The sequence below is a fragment of the Heterodontus francisci genome, chromosome 5 (genome assembly GCF_036365525.1).
Source record: "Heterodontus francisci isolate sHetFra1 chromosome 5, sHetFra1.hap1, whole genome shotgun sequence".
Lineage (NCBI taxonomy): Eukaryota > Metazoa > Chordata > Chondrichthyes > Heterodontiformes > Heterodontidae > Heterodontus > Heterodontus francisci.
The window spans coordinates 67,076,851-67,093,540 of record NC_090375.1 but is presented as its reverse complement, the minus strand read 5'-3'; the positions used below and the strand labels follow the sequence as shown (position 1 = coordinate 67,093,540).

General features: G+C 41.2%; 1 protein-coding gene across 5 annotated transcripts in view; it reads left to right on the top strand.

Annotated features, from left to right (window-relative positions):
• The first annotated feature begins 2,500 nt into the window (after window positions 1–2,500).
• Window positions 2,501–16,690, top strand: part of LOC137369552 (epithelial splicing regulatory protein 1-like) — an 82,971-nt gene continuing 68,781 nt past the window's right edge. For 4 of the 5 annotated variants that reach the window (XM_068030817.1, XM_068030819.1, XM_068030820.1 and 1 more), the window contains exons 1-7: window positions 2,502–2,817; window positions 2,958–3,086; window positions 4,357–4,470; window positions 4,804–4,918; window positions 7,171–7,269; window positions 7,350–7,404; window positions 12,134–12,244. In XM_068030817.1, coding sequence (XP_067886918.1) covers window positions 2,686–2,817; window positions 2,958–3,086; window positions 4,357–4,470; window positions 4,804–4,918; window positions 7,171–7,269; window positions 7,350–7,404; window positions 12,134–12,244 — 755 coding nt within the window. In that variant the 5' untranslated portion in view covers window positions 2,502–2,685. Of the gene's footprint in view, window positions 2,818–2,957; window positions 3,087–4,356; window positions 4,471–4,803; window positions 4,919–7,170; window positions 7,270–7,349; window positions 7,405–12,133; window positions 12,245–16,690 lie in introns of all 5 variants that reach the window. The other variant, XM_068030818.1, reaches the window with a different exon arrangement.

Here is a 16,690-nt window from a genome sequence, read left to right as displayed (position 1 = left end):
TCCTGCTCCTAATTCGTATGTTGTAAGGGCCCTTGGGGGTGCGGGTGGGAATCCTCAGTTGAGGAAAAAGGAAGATATATCAGAAGGGCTGTTATGGAAGGTTGCATTGTCAGAACAGACTTGACGGAGAAACTGGGAGAATGGAAGAGAGTCCTTACAAGCACGGGGTGTGAAGAAGTGTAGTCAAGGTAGCTGTGGGAGCTAGTGCATCTATGGTAAATATTGGTTGATAGCCTATCCCCAGAACAGGTGACGGAGAAGTCGAGGAAGGGAAGAGTTGGAGATGGACCATGTAAAGGTGATAGAAGGGTGGAAGTTGGAAGCAAAGCTGATGAAAATTACCAGTTCCGGGCAGGAGCAGGAACTAATATCAGTGTACCAGAAAATGAGGTGACGGTGGGGACCTGAGTAGGACTAGAACAAAGAATGTTCCACATATCCCAAAACAGGCAGGCATAGCTTGCACCCATATAGGTTTCCATAGCAACAACTTTTATTTGAGCAAGTGAGTGGAGTTAAAGGAGAAGTTGTTCAATGTATGAACAAGTTAAACCAGTCGGAGTAGGGTGGTGGTGGATGGGGACTGGTTGGGCCTCCATTCAAGGATGAAGTGGTGAGCTGTCAGACCATCCTGGTGGGGGATGGAGGGCTAGAGAGATTGGACATCCATGGTGAAGAAGAGAGAGTTCGGGCCAGGAAAGTAGAAACTGTTAAAGTGACGGAGGGTGTGGGTAGAGTCACATGTAGGTGGGGAGAGACTGGACAAGGGGAGAAAAAAAAGTCCAAATGGGAACAAATCAGATCAGTGAGGCAGGAACAGGCTGAAATGATAAGTCTAGCAGGACAGTCCTGATTGTGGATTTTGGGAAATAAGTAGAAGGAGCTCACACAAAAACAGAAAATGCTGGAAATACTCATCAGGTCAGGCATCATCTGTGGAGAGAAAAACAGAGTTAATCTTTCAGGTCTATGACCCGAAATTTATGTTTTTGTTTTAGATTTCCAGCATCGCAGTATTTTGGTTTTGTATTAATATGTTTAAAGTATAAACGGCCGTTTGAGAGTAAATAAATCATTTACTATATTAAAATATGACTTTAGAAATATACCCATTTACTTAAAACAAATCTGTAGTGAGAAATGTTTGAAAATGCCATAAATAAAATTTGATACTGGAAATGTCTTGTTAGTCATCTATTTGTAGTCTTTTCTCATTTCTTTAGTACATTTTTGATAATTAGGACAGCAACCAAAAGCAACGCATTGTTGCCAGCGAGAGTCTACTGTTCAAAATATCTGTTTTGTTCCCCTAAACCAAAACAGAACATCGGAAATAAAGAAAATCTATCACATTTCATAATTCAGTGTCGTTCCAATTTTAATATTCGTTTTCATGGTGTCCACGTCAATAGCATATTTTGAAGTTGTAAATAATTATTTTGTAGTTGTACTCTCGGGTTTTGTATACAACAGAAGCCCCTATTCCCCGTATCATTTGTCTTGCAAAGTGCGATGAACAGTGAAAAGCATTGGAGATAGCCAAATGTTCCAGGGAGATCTCCGGGAAGTTGCGTATGTCGTTGGGTTGGAAATGTTCCAAATTTGGGTATTTAAAACGAACGATATTTCTTCCTTACTCATGGATACTTCCGGTTTGGGAGGAATTAACAGGAGTAAAAACACACCGAGCTAGCTAACATCGCTAGTTGTGTCCATTTAAATAAAGGATTCATGCATTCTTATCTATTGGTTGTCTCTGAGGCTTTGACGAACTAAGATCTGCCCGTATCCTCCTGACCTTGAGTCAGTAGGTAAAGGTGTAAACACACCTTCCCACGGGGTCCAACGAGGAAAAGAGGCAGCTGGTCACGCCAGCTTCCTAGTTACCTTTCACCCGACTCGAGTTTAAGTATTCATTCACCTTGATCTTGGGATTCCTTCCTTCTATGAATCTGCTCTCGAACCTTTACCCTTATTCAATTCAGATTTCAAAACAACTGCAGGAACGTGGCCTCATGCAATAAACAAGCAGGTTAGATCCCATAAGCTCCATCTCCATCTAGCAACAATAAAAGTGCTCCCAAACTGTTTAGTGTAATGATGTGGGATAAAACGAAATCAGTGACCAACTTTTGCCACAACTGAGCGGACTTGGACTCACTCTTTGGGTACAGCTAAATTCCTTATAGATCTGAAATTTTAATACCTATTAGTTTGTCCTGCCGTGGAATGAGGTGAACACACACGGCAGTGGGTGAGTTTGCCTCCTGATTTCCCCCTCCCTAACTGGGCTTTCAAATGTCCACTGCAAAATGCTGCTGCTGTTACGTTCGATCATAGTGCCACGTACCTGCACGAAAGCAGCCAATGGCTCTTGTTCTGTGGGAGCTAGGTATATTTCTTAACTCACGTGGTTATGGGCAGGTAAATGCAAAAAAAAAATGAGCCCATGAAAGGAGGACCAGCTCATTTGCATGGGTTCTCACGCAAGCAAAAAAAAAAGCAAAGCGACCTCCTCCCCTGGGCCGCCCTGGTTTAGACGGTTTTAGGGTGTCTTGGTGTAGGTGTTAGGTAGCATTCTCCTCTCACTGCTTTACTTTCCACTGGGGGAGGTGAGCGATTTATTTGGGGTCACTTTTCGGGGTTTTGTTTTTTTTTGTACGTGTCTCTCTTTTCCTTGTGAACATGACGGCGTCTCTTGATTATTTGGTGGTTTTATTTGGGGCAACAGCCGGGGCACATGGGAAAAACCTGGGATCTGATGAGAAGGAGCTGGTGCTTTTGTTGTGGCAAGTGGTGGATTTGGCAAACGAAAAGGTACGAAACTATTATATTGTTTACACTTGTAAAAAACTAGAAGAGATTCGCTGTGTAACAACGATTTTCCCCCGCCATACCGCGAAAGATCATATAATTGGTCCAACACTTCAGTTGTTATTGCATTTATTTTCTTCTAGGCGGGGAAAGTGCATAAAGTATTTGTAAAGCCGAATAACTTGGAACTAACCGAGCAATGTACCGAGCACACTGGCATTACGGTGGAAAACTTGGCCACAGCAGAATCTCTGGATCAAGTCCTTCAACAGGTGAATGTACCGCCTTTGGTGTAAAACTAACTTTATCCAGCTTCTGCTATTGGGAGGTGAAATCCGACCTGATCGGCACTGGTGGTGTTGCTTTTTCTCCTTCTTGTCACTTGCACTATTTCTGGTTATTTTGACGTCGAACACAACACCCGAAAAAAACGTTTCCTTATACTTTTGAAATAGTTCTGATTTAGGACACCAGCTTTTGTGGCTGGAAAGAAAAGGACCAGGTAGTTGTCAGTGATTCGACCTCCAAATACAGTAACGCAGCCCTAACTTGTATAATGCTGTCAATACATATGTCAATCTTCTGTGCAATTATTTTAGACGCGATTGTTAATAAAAGCTGAATTTGTCTGGACAAGACACATTGGATCTAGTTATTAAGTTACCACCAGGAAGAAACAAATGCAGCATGTTTAATTTAATTATCTCTACAGCATTAACCAGATTGGAGAATTCACATCTAGATGACTATTACCCAATGAAAACTATCCATTCTCCAAAAATCGCTTTAAAATGACAGCAATAAGTAAATCTTCTTAAACCTAAGTGGTTGAAGTGTTTGTCAACGTGGTGCGAGATTATCTTAATGCAAAAAAAAATTAGGTCTGAATACTGTTCAGGGACTGAGTATTTGAGTGTTTGGAGCGGGTATGTACAGACTTAGAAGATGTTGAATTGTGTGCTTTTTGCACCGACTTGTCTGCCCAAAACACAGCTGAATTGCACTGTTAGCCCGTATTATTCACACTACAACAAACGGCGTTAAAGGCCTCAAGGAAAACATTTATGCAAATTCCATTGAGCACATGGGAAGCTGTACCTACCTGTCTGCTGGCCCTGGTAACAAGATTATTCTAATGTGATACAGCTAAATAAGTAGGTTCGGTATCAGAAGATTCAAAAAAATCGATTAAATGTATCTAATTCCGTTTTGAACACAGATTCACTTTCCTCACGGAATCATTTGAGTAGAAGTGATTTAGCACATTAGTAGTGTAGTAAATCGCGATGATTGCTACGCTCACATTTTAAATAATACATGTGTAAGTAAGCTGAAATCAAAAGCATTACTCCTTCAGTAAACAGAATAAAAGGCCACAGCTATCCACTGCCAATTATTGGAGTTAGACACTTAGCATTTTTCTCGTGGAATGGGGAGAGGCTTGTGCTTGGGTAGAGGGTGTGACTTCCATTTTATCTTGCTTATGATATTATTGAGTTCACATGAAGGTGTTGATACTAATCACCTATTGTTCTCGCACAGTTCAATCGATCTGTGAGCAATGAGTTGAATATTGGAGTGGACACTTCATTCTGCCTTTGTACAGATAGTCAACTGCATATACGTCAAGTCTTCCACCCTGAAGCTTCTAACAAGGTATGTACTAAATTACGTTTACAAATACGTTTTTTTTTTAATTGAACACGATGGTTCTAATTGTTAGAAATATGTTATAATTTCAACAAGTATCATCTTTACGTTTATAGGTTAAACTCGTTTTGGAATATGTTAAACCATTTTATATGTTTAATAGCTCTTTGTGATTATTTACATAGTGTCTTGCGGCTAGTTTCCCAAATAATTTTACTACTTTGGATGCTGGTGTGTTAAAAATGTATACAGTTGAAGTTGCGCGCGAATATAAAAGGAACGCTCCTGTTTTCAAGAAGACGGCTATGACTTATATTTCGTTCTTGCTTCTTCTGACAGAATGTCATGTTACCAGAATGCTTCTATTCCTTTTTTGATCTACAAAAAGAGTTTAAGAAATGCTGCCCAGATGCCCCTGATCTCCACGAACTCGATCTCAGTGCTATGTCCAACCGTATCCTTTGAATAGTCTTTCTCCCCACTCCATCATGGAAGGCCGCGGTTTGTGGTTTGTTTCACGCGAGAAATTGAATTTCCTCCATGTCTCCTGACAGCTTGTGATTCAAAGTCATATAAAATGTGCAACGATTTCCACCCAACCTGTGCACGGGGCGGTGGTGGGGAGAGAGGGAGTAGTGGTAATGTCACTGGACTAGTAATCCAGAGGCCCAGGCTAATACCCTACTGACAGGATTCAAATCCCACCAAAGCAGCTGGTGGAATTTAAATTCAATTCATTAATAAAAAAAATCTAGTTTCCGTCATGGTGCAATGAAACTGTCACCGATTATCATAATTAAAATCCATCTGATTCACTAATGTCCTTTACGGAAGGAAATCTGCTGTCCTTACCTTGTCTGGCCTACAGACCACAGCAATGTAGATGACTCTTAACTGCCCTCTGAAATGCCCTAGCAAGCCACTCAGTTCAAGAGCAATTAAGGATGGGCAACCAATGCTGGCTTGCCAGTAATGCCCCCATCCCCTGAAAGAATTCTTAAAAAAGGACAAAATAAAAGCAACCTGTGGTGATAGCTATATGATTCTGGATAAGTTGAAATTCTGTATTGTTGGAAGCTAGATATACTTAAAGGCACATGGTGTTTGGCAAAAGTTTTATTCCTTTGTTTACAAACAAATAATGCAATCATGCAAATCGTATAGCGACATAGCACTGATCATTTACTATTGGCAATAGGGGGACTGTGACCAAAATAACCCACTGATCTCTTCATTCTAATTGTCGACTGTTGAAATTTTCAGTGACTGTTTCCTTAAAGACAATATACCATGTTACTAAATAGAGGAGTGTACGATGATGCTTAATGAAAATTAAATCAATGATATAAAAACACACCTTGTAAAATTTTGAGAGGGTAGCAAAAACTTTCTTGGGTGGCACATAGTGCAGCTCAGTAATAACTTTTGGATCAATGGTTCAAGAAACTGGATCTTCGCAAAAACTCACCACAAAGACCATAACTGTTTACAAGGATCAATTGAGCAAATAACGAGCTAATTTAGAACTCTTAAAGGATCCTCGATGGCTGTATGTAAGCGCACCACCTAATGAAGCACTGAGTCTTGCAGGCTAAAATGATTCTCTACCCTCTGCTGAGTCATCTGACTTCAGTCAGTTCAATGCAGTGGGAGGTGTACTGCAATGGCCCCAACACGCTTGGGCTAGGAGGAGAAAAATCAGCAAACGTGACTTTACCACACTCCTGGTCGGACTCCTGCATTCTACCTTTTGTAAGCTTGAGATCACCCAAAATTCTGCCCAGAAATGATATAAATACAGAATAGGATCAGTTGTGGATTATGTCAAGTATGAAATCCATATTATGCTCTTCTGCCTCCACGAGGGGGGAAAATCGTCCAACACTTATTCAAAGACAGTACCCCTTTTAAGAGCAATTGTGGGATTGCCATAGGACTGCGTTAGACAGAACATTTCACAGACCCACACCCCAACACAATTTTCTCATTTTTCCCATCCCCCTTTTTCCCCATCTGAAAATGGTGATATATGCCCTAATATAGTGTCAGTGTTGGCAGCTTTCTGTTAGCTCGTTAAAGTTGATTGAATGAATGTAGACAGTGGGTGTCGGCAGGCAAGAAGGGTGTTAGTTGTTTGTAACACAAACAAAAACAGAAAATGCTGGAAATACTCAGCAGGTCAGGCAGCAGCTGTGGCGAGAAAAAAAACAAGGTAACGTTTCAGGTCTGTGACCTTTCATCAGAATCGTAATTGGAGCAGGAATCCTGACTAATATTTTTGCACTCATTAGCTCAGGGTATTTAAGTTTATTGTATCTATGCTCACAAGTTCCCTCCTTTCCTGTCCTCTGCTGCCTGAACTAAATACAGATATTTACAGTCTGGCCCAGTACCAGATCTGGTTGTGTATCAGTATCTTTGAGTAGTGGGAGCGAGGATAACAGATAGGACTGCATGTATTACACAGTTCATCTAAATCTGTTTCTACCCTATGACATCCAATTTATGGTTTGCGTGCTAAAATTCACCAATCGGCTTTTCGCATTGGGCATCACAACCTTTAAAATTTGTTGTTTTTAATTAAAACCTGATACTAAAGTTCTCCGATGTCTAGAAGTATGAAGCAAACATTATATTCTTGAACTATTAGTCTCGCTATTAGAATTATCATCTTTAAGCACTTCTTTCCTTAATGAGTTTCTGTAGATCTACATCTTGAAGACAAATTGGCCACCTACCAGTTTGGTGTTTCAGATATTATGACTGCAAGCGATATTATATTAACCATTATATCTGAACCCCACAGTAAGCAGCATTAGTTCAGTCAACTTCTGTTTTGTTTTGCTGTGAATGAATTGAGTTTTAACACTTCGTAATCTGTTTAGATCACAGGTTTACAGATCCAGAAAGAGTGAATCACAAATTTGAAACAGGGACCTGGTAAGTCTTCATAATCTAAATATCATAAAGCTCAGAGACATTAAACAATGATACTGGGAGTGATACTCACTAGCATTTATTTGTTTGCTCTTAATTTTCACTGCCATATTTTTGTCCCCACTCACACAAGACTGTTAACAAAAATCAGAACACTTGGAATTGAAGGCAACTTATTTAAAGAGATATGGAATTAGATAGGTTGAAGACAGAGGAGGGGGAATGGATATTTATTCCAATTGGCAGGATGTGACTCGTGGTGTTTTTCAGGGATCTATTCTGGGGCTTCAGCTTTTCATTATATTTAGAAATGACTATTAAAGAGTAGAGAGTCTTATATCCAAGTTAAATAATGTAAATGGGAGAAGAAAGTTGTAAAGCGACATTCATAAATGAAGTGACTGAACTCCACCCGTCGCAACTTTGCCCAATGTGGGAACATCTAAAATCATTACTTCAGATCCAAGAAAGAGAGACCTGACAATTTTGAAAATACTCAAAAGCTTGGAACTGTAGAAGAGCAGAGGGATTTAGAGGTCCAATACGGAAATCATTAAAAGCTAGAGGACAGATATACAAAACAATAAGACTATAGAAATATTGACCATTTATCTAAAGGGGGCTGAAAAACAAATGGTAAAAGTACAAGCTACGTAAAGTTGTGGTTAAACTCCATTTAGAGTATTGAGTTCAATTCTGGCACTGCACCTCAGGAAGAATATACTGTCCTTGGAGAGGGAGCAGCGCAGAATCACCAGAATGATACTGGGACTAAAAGGTTTAAATCATGAATAGGTTGCATAGACTAGGCTTGTATTCCCTTGAGTATAGAAGATTAATGAGTGTTTTTATTCACCTCATGGGATGTGGGCATTGCTGGCTAGGCCAGCATTTATTGCCCATCCCTAATTGCCCTTGAGAAGGTGGTGAGCTGCCTTTTTGAGCCACTGCAGCCCATGTGGTGTGGGTAAATCAACAGTGCTGTTAGGAAGGGAGTTCCAGGATTTTGAGCCACTGACAGTGAAGGAACGGCGATAGAGTTCCAAGCCAGGATGGTGTGTGTCTTGGAGGGGAACTTGCAGGTGGTGGTGTTCCCATGCATCTGCTGCCCTTGTCCTTCTAGGTGGTAGAAGTCATGGTTTGGAAGGTGCTGTCAAAGGAGTCTTGGTGAGTTGCAGCAGTGCGTCTTGTAGATGGTACACACTGCTGCCACTGTGTGTCGGTGATGAAGGGAGTGCACGTTGAAGATAGTGGATGGGGTGCTAATCAAGTGGGCTGCTTTATCCTGGATAGTGTCGAGCTTCTTGAGTGTTGTTGGAGCTGCACCCATCCAGGCAAGTGGAAAGTACTCCATCACACTTTTGACTTGTGCCTTGTAGATGGCTTTGGGGAGTCAGGAGGTGAGTTACTCGCTGCAGAATTCCCAGCCTCTGACCTGCTCTTGTAGCCACAGTGTTTATGTGGCTGGTTCAGTTCAGTTTCTGGTCAATGGTGGACCCCCAGGATGTTAATAGTGGGGGATTCAGTGATGGTAATGCCATTGAACATCAAGGGGAGATGGTTAGATTTTCTCTTGTTTCAGATGGTCATTGCCTGGCACTGTGTGGCATGAATGTTACTTGGCACTTATCAGCCCAAGCCTGGATGTTGCCCAGGTCCTGCTGTGTTTGGGCATGGGCTGCTTCAGTATCTGAGGAATCGCGAATGGTACTGAACATTGTGCAATCATGAGCGAACATCCCCACTGCTGACCTTGGGAATGAAGGAAGGTCATTGATGAAGCAGCTGAAGATGGTTGGGCCTAGGACACTACCCTAAGGAACTCCTGCAGTGATCTGGGACTGAGATGATTGACGTCCAAAAACCACATCCATCTTCCTTTTGTGCTTGGTATGACTCCAACCTGCCAGGGCTCCTTGATGCCATATGGTCAAATACTGCCTTGATGTCAAGGGCAGTGACTCTCACCTCACCTCTGGAGTTCAGTTCTTTTGTCCTTGTTTGGACCAAGGCTTTAATGAGGTCAGGTGCCAAGTGGCCCTGGCGGAACCCAAACTGAGCGTCAGTGAGCAGGTTATTGCAATTGAAATGACTAAGATGAATAAAGGCGCTCACAAGGTAGATAAAGTGAAACTATATCCTCCAGTGGGGCTAGTCCAAAACAACAGGGCATAACCTTAATTAGAGCTAGACCCTTCAGGAGTGATACCAGGAAGCACTTCTTAACACACTGTAGTGGAAATCTGAAACTCTCTTTTCACCCCAAAAAACTGAGGCTAGGTCAATTGAAAATTTCAAAATTAAGAGTGATAAATATGTTGAGCTGGTTATAGAACTAAGGCAAGTAGATGAAGTTAAGATGCAGATCAACCATGATCTAACTGAATGGCAGAACAGCTGAAGGGGCTGAATGCCCTGCTGTCTTCCTGTTTTTGGAACATATTGACTCATTGCTGGGGTACACGCCACAAGTGTTAGTATCCTTCAAGTGATTTGTTATTAAATTTGTATTCCATTGTTAGTGTCCACACACTGGCGAAGGAGGTGGATCACTATTGATTCCATTCCTGTGCTTACCAGTTCCCTACATGTGCACTTTCCAGCAGAGACAAGAAGTTGGCTATGCTGCTGCTGGGACATGATTGAAGGTGACCTTTTGTTGACATGCCCTCTGATTTCATTTCCTTCCCTTTGCTTGGGAAAGCATTTCAGATGCACTCAACACTTCCCTCACTAAGATTGGAAATTCACTTTGTGGGCATTTGAGTCCAAAGTCAGAATGTACCAATCCAGAATGCAGTGCAAGTACAAAACAGTGTAATTTCATATATCATGATTTGAATTCCAGACTTCAATAACACCTACAACAAATTACCTTCAAACATTGCCTTTAGCTCCACCACAAATTCCATATCCTTGCCACAAACATCATCCCCCTTCCTAGCCACTGTTTCTGATTTTAACCAGGCATTTCACAATTTCAACATACTGTTTGGTTCTTAGCTGAATTTCTGATCTCATGTCCTCTCCTTCATAAAGACTGCCCACTTCAACCTACATAACTTTGCCTGCCTACACTCCAATCTACATCTGTTTTTGAAACCTTTATTCATGCCTTGATTACTCCAATGCTGTTCTGGCTGACCTCCCATTTGCCACCTTTCAAAACTTGAGCTCATCCAAACCTCTGCTGCCTGCGTTCTATTCTATCCTGTTGAAAGGCCTGTTTGTCCATCATCTTTGCCCTCACTGATATAAATTTTCTCCTGTTCTCCCAATGCCTCCAGTTTAAAATTCTCATTCCTGTGTTTAAATCTCTCTATGGTCTCATCCTTCCCTATCACTGCAATCTTCTCCAGTCTACAACCTCCTCCGCCTCAAAATTCTGCTGGTCTCTGACCTTGTCCTCTTGTCTGATCTTCCCTCCCTTCATCCTATTATTAGCAGCTGTCTTCAGAGCAGACTGGTTTCCCTGAAAGGAGCTGGATTCTTCAGAATTCCCACAGGAAAAGAGGACACTGATAATACTGCCTTTATGGAACCATTCACTGGACACCTGAAAAATCTCTTGATTTTCCTATATGTCCAGACTGCCCCTGCACCGAGACTCCATGCTTTGGAAATCTCTTCGAAAAGCTCCCTGCCTGTCCACTTTCCCCTCTTACTTTAAGATGCTCCTTAAAACCCACTCTGGCCAAGCTTTTGGTCGCTTTTTCTAATTGCACCTCCTTTGGCTGTGTTTGTTTTTCCTTACGCCTTTATAAAATGCCTTGTGATAATTTTTCACATGCCAGTCGGTGTTCTAGTTAATGTACTGAATGTATAATGTATTTGTCTGTGCACCCTTGATTTGTTTTGTAATTATTTGAATAAATGATGTGTGACAATTAGATGTAAACTTCTACTGAGTAAATGTTGAGTGTCATGATCATTGATGCATTAAATAATTATCAATTGTCACCACCTCCACCCCAAAAAGAAAATGATTAACGATTTGTCTGATAGTTGGGTACAAATGCATCTAAATTATACTTTGAATATTGAAGTACAGTAAATGTTAAATGTTTTGTCATTTTAACAAAGACTTGAGCCTCTATTTTAAAGAGATTAAAGAAAGGATTTTCCTACAAAGATGTGAAACCTTTTATGTGCTAATACTTAAAAAAAAAAAAAAATGAATTTCAGGATGAAAAAATTTTGCTTTCAAAGTTTTCAACCCCTTAGCAACTAGACAATATACATGAATTTGGCTATTGGAATTGTTTTCTCTACTTTTTTAAAATCCAGAACAAAATAGCCATTACCACTGACAGTGTAAACTATCCTGTTGGCATTATTATAAATGAATGTTAAATCATATTTACATTATCTAGTAGTGATTTATTTATTCTAGAATCTATTCCTAACCCAGACCAAGCATAAGAGATCATTAATACAAAGCAAAATATGGTGAATGCTGGAAATATGAAATAAAACAGAAAATACTGAGTAGGCCAGCAGTATCTGAGGAGAGAGAAAGAGTTGAAACATTAACTCTGTTTCTCTCCATGGATGGTTCTGACCTGCTGAATATTTCCAGGATTTTTTGGTGTTACACAAGACATCTTTGGCTAATTTTCAGTACCTAATATTAACTGAGTGCTGAATGATGGGATGTCATGGCTTTAGAATATTGCTCATAAGCGTATTTAATTTATAAATATTTAATTATTTTATCTTTTCTTACTAACAGCAGCAAGATGGAGATCATTGACGATAATACAGTAATCAGAGCAAGGGGATTACCCTGGCAGTCATCTGACCAAGATATTGCTAGATTCTTCAGGGGTCTCAACATAGCTAAGTTAGTATTTGACAGAAAATCATTACACTAATAATTTCTGAATTATCCCATGATTATTGTTTAAAAAATCTATTACAATACATTTGTCATTTTTTCAAGTTCATTTTCATCTCTCTGGTCTCCACATGTCAACTTTTATTTCTCCATTAAGTGGGCAGACACACAACCGGTTTCCACACTATCACCAATGCCAACTCCCATAACTTTTAGTTAGGAGAGAGTTGGATAGTTTTTCAACAAAAGAGGAAATTGACAAGTGTAAGAAAAATAAATCAGTCAGCTCTAAGACTGAATAGAGATTGCAGTGGTCTTTTCTGGTCCTGTGATCCTAAGCGAACAGGGCACTTGGGACTATAGATTCCTTTTTTGGATTTTTTGCATCCCCTCTATTGAGGAAATATTCTCAGCCTTTGCTCAGCACCTCACTATGATGGCATGATTGAGGTCAGGAACTAATCATGATAAAAATTGTGCTGCAAATCTCTATAATTCTAGTTTGTTTCACGTCTTTCTCCCATAATGCATTTGTCTTAGAATCAGAAGGAAGCCATTTGGTCCATCAAGTCTCCACCAGCTCTTGAAGAGCAATCTAGTTAATCTCACTTCCCTGCTCTTCCCATAACCCTGCAATTTTTCTTCCCCAAATATTTATTCAATTCCCTTTTGAAGGCTACTTTTGAATCTGTTTGCACGACCCTATCAGTCAGTGAATTGAAAAAAAGTTTTTCTTCATTTTGATTCTGATTCATTTGCCAATCACCTTTAAATCTATGCCCTCTGGTTATCAACCCTTCAGCCTTTGGAAACAGCTTTCCTGAACACTTTGTACCAGGAGGTGGTCACACCCCTTAGGATATGGTCTTCTGATTTGATCCGTGGTCCGAGACAGGAGTGTGTGGCTGCACTGAGGCAGATAAGGGGACCCAGAGAGCAGGGGTTCAGGACCTTTGCAATTGTCTAACAGGTTAGAGGTTCTTTCAGTTTATTTGGATGAGAGTGGAGGCTGCAGGGTGGATGAGCTAACTGACCATGGCAGCATGGTACAGGAAGCCATTCAAGTGCAAGGAGCAAAAAGGGATTATAGTGGTAGTAGGGGACAGTATCGTGAGGGGGATTGACACTGTTCTTTGTAGCAAAGAGCGACAGTCCAGAGGCTGTGTTGCCTGCCCGGCGCCAGGGTTTGGGACATCTGCTCGGGCTGGAGAGGAACCTGAAGTGGGAGGGGGAGGATCCTGTTATCGTGGTCACGGCAAGAGGCTACCAGGAGGGCAGAGGAAACACCACAAGGATGTCCTTAAAGACTCCCTGAAAAAATGTGACATCACCATTGATTTATGGGAATCTCTTGCCCGAGACCGCCCAAAATGGAGACGCATCTGCGAAGGTGCCAGCCAGTTCAAACAATGTCGACATGCCCAGGCAGTCCCCAAGTACAAACAGCGGAGGGAGTGTTCGGAAATTTGAGCATCCCATTCATTCACCTCACCAAACACCAGCTGCCCTACCTGTGGCAAAGTATGGGGATCCAGAATTGGACTATTCAGTCACCTAAGGATCCACAACCCTGGAGTGGAAGAAAGTCATCCTCGTTCCCGAGGGACTGCCTAAGAAGTAAAGAGGTACCAACGACATAGGTAGGACAAGGAAGGAGGTTCTGTATAGTCAGTATGAGGAGCTAGGCACCAAATTAAGAAACAGAGCCTCAAAGCTAATAATCTCTGGATTGTGAGCTGAACTATGTGCAAATTGAGATAGAGCAAGTAAGATTAGAGAAGTGAATGCGTGGCTCAAAGATTGATGTGGTAGAAGTGAGTTCCGGTTTGTGGGGCACTGGCTGGGGACAATGGGGGCTGTACTGTTAGGATGGTCTACACCTGAACTGGGCTGGTGTTCTAGCGAGTTGCATATCCAGGGAAGTAGCGAGGGTTTTAAACTAAATAGTGGGGGCAAGGGATCAAATTTGGGAAGATGTGGTAAATCAAAGAGTAGAGACAAGGCAAGAGAGAAAGGTATTAATATGGGAAATGATAAACAGACCATGACAGGAAAGGACAGAGAGAACCAGTCTAACAGCAATCAAGGCTAGGCATTAATTTTGTCCTTTTAGTATTTTTGTAAAAGCTCTGTATCTGTATGTAGCATTCAAAGCAAAACAGATGAACTGATAGCACAAATAGAAATAAATAAGTACAGAGACATGGCTGCAAGATGACTTAGATTGGGACCTGAATATTGAAGAGTACATGATGTTTAGGAAGGACAGGAAGCTCGGAAAAGGTGGAAGAGTGGCTCTGTTAATTAATGATGGTATTAGCACATTAGAGAGGGATGACCTAAGTTCAGGAAACCAGGATGTAGAAGTAGTTTGGATAGAGATGAGAAATGATAAAGGCAAGAAGTCACTCGTGGGAGTGGTGTACAGGCCCCTGACAGTAACCACATGACATGACAGAGTATAAAGGAAGAAATAGTGGCAGCTTGTCAGAAATGTATAGCCATAATTGTGGGGGATTTTAATCTACATATAGACTGGATAAGTCAGATGGGCAAAGGTAGCCTAGATGAAGAGATCATAGAATGTTTTCTGGGTAGTTCCTTTAGAACAGCATGTTCTGGAGCTAACAAGAGAGCAGGTTATACTAGACACACAAGAGCACAGGAAATAGGACCAGAGGTAGACCATGTGGCCCATCGAGCCTGCTCCGCCATTCAATATGATCATGGCTGATCTTGGACTTCAATTCCACTTTCCTGTCCGGTCCCCATATCCCTTGATTCCCTGTGAGACCAAAAATATATCTCAGCCTTAAATGTATTAAATGATGGAGTGTCAACAACCCTCTGGGGTATAAAATTCCAAAGATTCACAACCCTTTGGCTGTAGTAATTTCTCCTCTTCTCAGTCCTGAATGATTGGCCCCTTATCCCTGACCAGTGGGAACAATCTCTCAGTTTCTACCCTATCAAGCCCTTTCAAAATCTTGTATGTCTTAATTAGATCGCCCCTCATTCTTCTAAACTCCAGAGAATATAGGCCTAATTTACTCAACTTCTCATCATACGACAACCCCCTCATCCCAGGGACCAATTGAGTAAATCTTTGCTGCACTGACTCCAGTGCAAGTATATCCTTTCTTAAATGTGGAGACCAAAATTGCACAATGTATTCCAGCTGCAGTCTTGCCAAAGCCCTGTACAATTTTAGTAAGACTCCTTTATTCCTGTACTCCAGTCCCCTTACAATAAAGGCCAACATACCATTTGCCTTCCTAATAGCCTGCTGCACCTGCATGTTAACTTTGTGCGTTCCTTGTACGAGTACACCCAAGTCTCTCTGAACATCAACACTTACCAGCTGCACACCTTTTTAAAAAAACATTCTGCTCTTCTATTTTTACGACCAAAGTGAACAACTTCACACTTCCTGACATACTCCATTTGCCATCTTGTTGCCCACTCACTGAACTTGTCTATATCTCTTTGCAGTCTCTCTACATCCTCCCCACAGCTTACCTTTCCATCGAGCTTTGTATCATCAGCAAACTTAGGTACATTATACTCTCTGTCTTTTCATCCGCGTCATTAATATAGAGTGTAAATAGCCGAGGCCCCAGCACTGATCCTTGCGGCACCCCACTATTCACTGCCTGCCAACTTGAAAATGCTCCATTTATACCCACTCTCTGCTCCCTGTCTGTTAACCAATCCTCTATCCACGCTAATGTATTACCCCCAACACCATGAGCCTTTATCTTGCCTATTAACCTTTTATATGGCAGCTTATCGAATGCCTTTTGAAAATCCAGGTATACTACATCTACTGGTTCCCCTTTTATTTTTCCTACTAGTTACATCCTCAAAAAACTAAATTTGTCAAACAGGATCTCACTTTAGTGAAAACATGCTGACTTGTTCAGACTTCTTTAATAATAGTTCCTAGCATCTTCCCAGCCACTGATAGGCTAACTGGCCTGTAGTTCCCTGTTTTCTCTCTGCCTCCTTTCTTGAAAAGCAGTGTAACATTTTCCAACTTCCAATCTGACGGGAGAATTCCTGAATCTAAGGAATTCTGGAAAATTATAGCCATCGCATCCACTATCTCTGCAGCTATCTCTTTTAGAACCTTAGGATATAGGCCATCTGATTCCGGGGACATGTCAGATTTTAGACCCTCAGGTTTCTCCAATACTTTTTCTCAGCTGATATCAATATCCTTAATTTCCTCACTTTTTGCCCCTAGGTTACTGCCTATTTCTGGTATGAAACTTGTGGGGGGGGTCTTCTACTGTGAAGACAGGCACAAAATATTTGTTCAATGCCTCTGCCATTTCCTCATTCCCCATGATGATTTCTCCTGTCTCTGCCTCTAAGGGACCAACATCGACCTTAGCTACTCTCTTCCTTTTTATGTACTTATAAAAGCTCTTGCAATCTGTTTTTCCCTTG